Source organism: Microchirus variegatus (genome assembly GCF_963457635.1).
Source record: "Microchirus variegatus genome assembly, chromosome: 16".
Classification (NCBI taxonomy): domain Eukaryota; kingdom Metazoa; phylum Chordata; class Actinopteri; order Pleuronectiformes; family Soleidae; genus Microchirus; species Microchirus variegatus.
The window spans coordinates 24,450,934-24,457,320 of record NC_139817.1 but is presented as its reverse complement, the minus strand read 5'-3'; the positions used below and the strand labels follow the sequence as shown (position 1 = coordinate 24,457,320).

General features: G+C 44.6%; 1 protein-coding gene across 1 annotated transcript; it reads left to right on the top strand.

The window, feature by feature from the left end:
• Positions 1-393: 393 nt before the first annotated feature.
• On the top strand, positions 394-2,480 carry LOC310938723 (leucine-rich repeat transmembrane neuronal protein 4; the record flags this gene model as incomplete). Its single annotated transcript, XM_083903297.1, has 2 exons — positions 394-498; positions 934-2,480. The coding sequence occupies exons 1-2, from the start codon at positions 468-470 to the stop codon at positions 2,478-2,480; spliced, it is 1,578 nt and encodes a 525-aa protein (XP_083759423.1). The 5' UTR covers positions 394-467.
• Between the last annotated feature and the right edge of the window lie 3,907 nt (positions 2,481-6,387).

Below are 6,387 nucleotides of genomic sequence, written 5' to 3'. Positions count from 1 at the left end.
TCTTGATCGGTTTCTAGTTTCTTTTGCTGCCTCCCCAACAAATATTCAACAATTGGTGACTGTTTTTCTTTTTTCTTTTTTCTTTAAATGTTCCACAGCCTTCCCTGAACACACGCGCAACAATGTCGTTCTCCAAGACCCCAGGAGAGTGAGCGCGTCCGTCCAGCGAGGAGGAGGAAGTCAAGTCACGCGTGTGCTCCTCGGGCTCAGTCTCATGTTGTGCGGCACCGTGGGAAGAAGCTACAGGCAGAGGTTGATGTGCGCACCTTCTGGAGTCGCTCTCGTCTCCCGACAGGTGCGCGACTGTGCGCAAAGAGAAACCTGGCTGCGGCGCGGAGATCGTGCGTTTCCCGTGCGGACGGACGGGCGAGACCTGGGTTCGTGTCCACCTTTCTGGACACAAAAAAAAGAACGCCGATTTTCTTCGTCTTAACATGAGGACTCGGGACAACAGGGAGCCGTAAAGCATGAGGAGGAGCAGACACCGCGCAAACATGGGTATGTAGACTGTTGGTGTGAGGAATCTGCGCAAAGTCTTCAGTCGTTCTCCAGTTTCAATTCAGTTTATTTTTTCCCCTCCTATGGTTTATAAATGATTACTGCAGACACTGGGGCTGCGAAGGAGCCTCTGCATTTAACTATTTGACAGATTTTAACCTGATGCACAAGGCTCTCAATCACATTTCTGTAAATGATCTAAGATGTATTTGACTGTGATAATGGATGTGTGTGTGAGAGAACCATGAACACATGGATGCAAATGAAGTAGCCACAAACAACCCTCTCTCTTATCAAGTGCATCAGTTTGCAGTATGAGTAATAGCAATAGTTCCTTGATTTAATTTAATTTAATTATTTACAGTTTTTGCATAATTCTTCGTCTTTTTCTGTTTTTTTGCACTCACTGTGTGTCACTTTTCTGTGTGTCTGCAGGACTTCCTGTGCTTTTCACATGGCTTGTATTCGCAGCGGTGGTGCCCGCCTGGCTGCTCGCTGCTCCGAGCGGCATCCGCGAGCGCCCCTGTCCCCAGAGCTGTAGATGTGACGGGAAAATAATATACTGCGAATCCAATGCCTTTCGCGACGTGCCGAGCAACGTGTCTGTGAGCACGCAGGGCCTCTCCCTGCGCTACAACAGCTTGGTGAACCTGCGAAGCCACCAGTTTGCCGGGCTGAGTCAACTCGTTTGGCTCTACCTCGACCATAATTACATCAATGCCGTGGATGGACAGGCGTTCCATGGGATACGGAGGCTCAAAGAATTAATCCTGAGCTCAAATAAGGTCACAAAGCTGGAAAACAATACTTTCCATGACATTCCTAATTTACGCAACCTTGACCTTTCCTACAATAAACTGCAGACTCTCCAGCCTTATCAGTTCCTTGGTCTACGGAAACTGCTCAGTTTACACTTGAGGTCAAATTCCTTAAAAACCATTCCAATGCGAGTTTTCCTTGACTGCCGTAACCTGGAGTTTCTGGACATCGGCTACAACAGGCTACGGAGCCTCACGCGTAATGCTTTCGCTGGCCTTCTTAAGCTCATCGAGCTTCATTTGGAGCACAACCAGTTCTCAAAGATTAATTTCGCTCATTTCCCCCGCCTGACGAACCTGAGGGCACTCTATTTACAGTGGAACCGTATCAAAGTGCTGACCCAGGGCCTGCCATGGATGTGGACTTCCTTGCAAAAGCTGGATCTATCGGGGAATGATCTCCAAGTGCTGGACCCAAGTACATTTCAATGCCTCCCAAATCTCCAGACACTTAATCTGGACTCTAACAAACTCAGCAATGTGTCTCAGCAGACGGCGGAGGCTTGGATCTCCCTCACCACCATCAGTCTAGCTGGTAATTTGTGGTACTGTAACCCCAACATATGTCCTCTGGTGGCTTGGCTTAAGGCCTTCAAGGGTAACAAGGAGTCAACCATGATTTGTGCCGGCCCGAAGGAGTCGCAGGGAGAGAAAGTGACGGATGTTGTGGAGTCGTATAACATCTGTACAGCAACGCCATCCCCCGCCTCCACAAAATCACCCACGACTACTACATTTCACCCTGAGCTGCTGCCTCTTCCCACAAAGCCTGTGGTGGATACAGAGGTGATGTGGAACAGGACAGTCTCCCCAACTCTGACTTCAGAGGTCGCACCCACCATCCCCTTGCCAGACACAGAGTACGTGTCCTTCCATAAGATCATAGCTGGCAGCGTGGCCCTCCTCTTATCTGTGGCTATCATTCTCCTGGTCATCTATGTGTCATGGAAGCGCTATCCCAGCAGCATTAAGCAGCTTCAGCAGCGCTCGGCTGTTAAAAAGCGTCAGAAAAAGGCACGGGAGACTGAGCGCTCCCTTAACTCGCCACTGCAAGAGTACTATGTGGACTACAAGCCTTCACACTCAGAGACTATGGATGTGCTGGTTAATGGGACAGGACCTTACACATACACCATCTCAGGCTCCAGGGAATGCGAGGTATGACCGTTGCCCTCCAAAAATCCATTTCCACTGCGAGGCATGAGAGGTAAATTTTCTAACAATCTGTGGAGAAAAAAGTACTTTCCCCTTCCTCTGCTCTTGTCTGTTTTTTGGGGGGCGACACGGAAGTGAAGGTCAGTGCATGGTGACTTGTCTGCCAATATGCTAGGTTTGTTCAGTTCCATATGATTACGCAGCTGTTGTTCTGAATCATGCAGTTTTGTTGCTAAAATATGAATCCCATTAGCTGAAACTGCAGCGCTAGCTCCTCTCGCTGCATCACTTTCATACAGTAAGATGCATTGTACACAAAGTAGGCTCATTTTTCATTCCTGACGTGAAAAAAATCCCATTGATGAATTTATGTGTTATCAGCCAGCCTGATATCTATTCACAGACGGCTTGCTGTCCTGAATGGAATGATAAGAATGTATTACATCAAGTCACTATGCAGGTGGTCCTCTCCTATCCTGTGTGTTTGCTACACCAGCTGCTGTAGTAGCAAACACACAAGCCATGTGAGTTCTGCTGTTTGTTTTCCACTGTGTTGAATCCCAACTGATCACAACCCCCCACTTCTCTTCTTCTACCTGCAGCAGTCGTACACTTACAATTTTCCTGATCAGTTTAATGTACAAAGTTCAAACAGTCACTGCAGGCTGGAAAACAGACTGAAGGCCTGGAGCCAAATATATGGGGATGAATTATGCATTTGGGCTTGATTTATGTCTGGATTTTGTGTACGACTGCAGTATGAAACCACACCGTGCTGCTACTTTTGTCAAAACTAACAATTAGTTGGCAAGTGAAACCTTTATAATGAAAAAAGCTCACTCTCACTCCTCATCGCTCTGCTGCTGTACGTCAGCAGGGATTGAGACACAAAGTCTTGACAGAAAGACTAATTAATTTCTCCCCCCCCCCCCCGTCCCCGTCCCCCCACACACACACACCCTTATTCCCCGTCTAATGCCATGCATCTGTCTTCCATTGTCCAGCTGGATTTTTCTTTTTTAATTTGACAGTGTGTTTAAGTGTGATTAACAGGACATCCTGTGTTGTGTCACCGAAATCTTAGCTGCACCTTTTGTCAGGTTAACCAGACGTGCTTTGGAGCACAGGAGACATCTTTCTTCTTCATTGTATCTGTCGGCACAGCTCGGAGACAAAGTTTTATCTCGCACCGCCACACAGCCCATTTCCTGTAGTCCGCGTGGACTCTATAAATCACTTCAGAATATGTTTTAAGTCAGGGGATGGTATTGTGGCACCGCTTCCATTCTCGTTGCGTCCCTTTGTCGAAGTCAGTGGAGCGAGCGTCGAGTACACGAGGAAACACACGTTGTGTTTGTTATTCGGTAATGTCACATGCTCCGAGGTACACGGGTAGCTAAATCAGCTCTTTGTCAGATTATCTCTGGCACGGCGTTTTTCAAAACAAGCTGGAGGTGAGATGGCCGGCTTATCAATCTTGTAACTTTCATGAGAGAACGTGGCGTGGGAGCATTAAATGGCAGACCTAATGGGGCTTCCACTAGCTAGAATAACTAATAGCCCATCAGAGGTAAGGAGCTGAGACTTCTACTGCTTTGTTATTCCTTGCCCTCCACAGCTCAAGGGAGCAGCCAGAGCTGTTAAAAATGTAATGGAATTTTTTCTTCTCCGTTTTTTCTCTCTCTTTTTTCTTCATGCGTGTCTTAAATTTTGTACCAGAAATACACAGAAATACCACTATCATGTGTTATGTGTGTATTTTAATGTATGGAGCGATGCATTTAAATGATAGTGTTGTTATTCCCAGACACTGGGTCAGCACCAACCGATAAAAAGGAGCAAAACATGTATTTATTTTCTGAGGCTGATGTCAATATCAATCTTTAGAAATCAGAGCAGATCATTTTCCAGTTTTTTTCCCCCACCATCTGATGAAAAAAGCACACTATTATATATATTTAAATAACAATCGTGTAAACTAAAACATATATAACAGATAATGAATAGAATATTCCGCCTTTTACTTAAGATAAATGAAGACACATGCATTAAGTGAGGCATAATATGACGTTATTATTTATCTTGGAAATGGCTGCCTCATCCATCCAAATGTATATTAAATATGAACTAAGTGTTCGTGAAATAGTCCGAAACATTATTATATACACAAATATAAAATGTGTCTTTGGAAAAGTAGTAGCAGTAGCAGTTTATCGGTTAATTATTCGTTACCTGCAGCAGACTTCAGTGTAAGTTGCAGTACAATGTTTTGCATGACAGTAAAGGACAATGTAGCTCAATCTCTTGTGATATATATATATATGTATATATATACGAGAGGGGTTTTAAATTCTGTTGAATGATAATTTCGTGGAGTCGAGACAAAAGGAATCAGAGAGATGGAATTTCTCTGAGAAAGGCAGCTGCACGGCTCAAACCTCACAGTCAGAGGCATATTGTAAATTCTTAACTCGATGAGGCCCTGCACATTATTTCAGCTATCTCAGATAGCAAGCACTTAAGCTATTAGCTGCAGTTTCAATTAGGTGAAAGGGCTTTGTAAATGAAGGCTGTTATCTCCTGCACATGCCCAGACCTACAGACTTGGGAGTTCATTTGTTTTTATAGATTTCCCCCCACACACACAGCTCAGCTGGTCGCCTTCGATGCTACAAACTGAGCTCACGACTGTGAACTGTGGCATATTTTAAATAATCTGATGAAATGTCTCTCCGTCCTACTTCAGCGCTCGCACGGCAGCTGCAGGAGTTACCATCCACGAGCGCGCGCACAGATCCGTTCAGCAAATATCAAGGTGAAATTCAAACAGATTACAGCCAGGTGATCCTCGTGCTTGGGCAGAGTGTTCAACTATTAACAAGGTGAGGAAATCCTGCTCCCAGATAATTAAAGTGAGGGGAAAGAGGAGGTTTTCCTGTCACAGAGCAAATACTAGACTAATAAGAACTACAGTTTTTTAAATGAACTGGATTCTTAACATTGTAATATCAGTGCTAATGTGGAGCCAGTTTATAAACTAATAATTTAAGCCAGTACAAAACTTGACCATGCATGCAAGTTGTTTTTGTTTTCCCTGCATTTAAATCCAGATATGTTTGTTGCAACCTGGGGTAAAACCTGCAGCGTCTGGTAGTTTTAATTGAACAAATATTTGTTTTAATTCTCTTATGCGGCAGGAAGATGAGCCCTGTCTCCAGAATGTCAGGAGTAAGCACCACGAGTGATCAAAATATAGAGCGTCTACTCGCCAAGATGGCAGCTTGCTCTTCATCTGTGCGTAAATGCACAGAAGGCAGGGCTCCATCATGTGGAGGCAGTTTGACAGCCTCCAGTGTTTGTCATTCGCTCGCCAAATAAAGGGTAAGCACGCAGAAACCCAACAGTGTCTACAAAGGTTGCGTTTTATGTTTACTTTGAGACGCCAGACACTGACTCAACGTAAACACAGCTTTAATGACTGCACAGCCACCGATGTAATGGAAAGTAACAAAAGCACCACATGACAAATTACTCATCATATTTTGTTTCAGGTTATTCTAACTTTTGCCATTAATTCTAATTTTTCTTGGCTGTCCCTGTTGTTCGGTGGAATTGAAAATGCCTGTAACTGTGGGACAGTGTGGACAATGATGCATCGCTCCACAGTAGTGGACTTCACAGCTTTTATCATGCAGGATGATTTTGTGAAAAATGGGTTTTGGTCAACCGGATTCAAACTCCACTGCAGCAAAGCAGGACAAATCTGACTTTAACTATGAATGAGCTGAAATGGCTGTTGCGCTGTTATCTGTTTACACTGCACCACATACTTGTTTTAGTGTCTTGTATCCATTTTAAGTGGCGACACTTACATATTTAATCCCTGCATTAGACCTCTGTGTGATCAAGCACATTA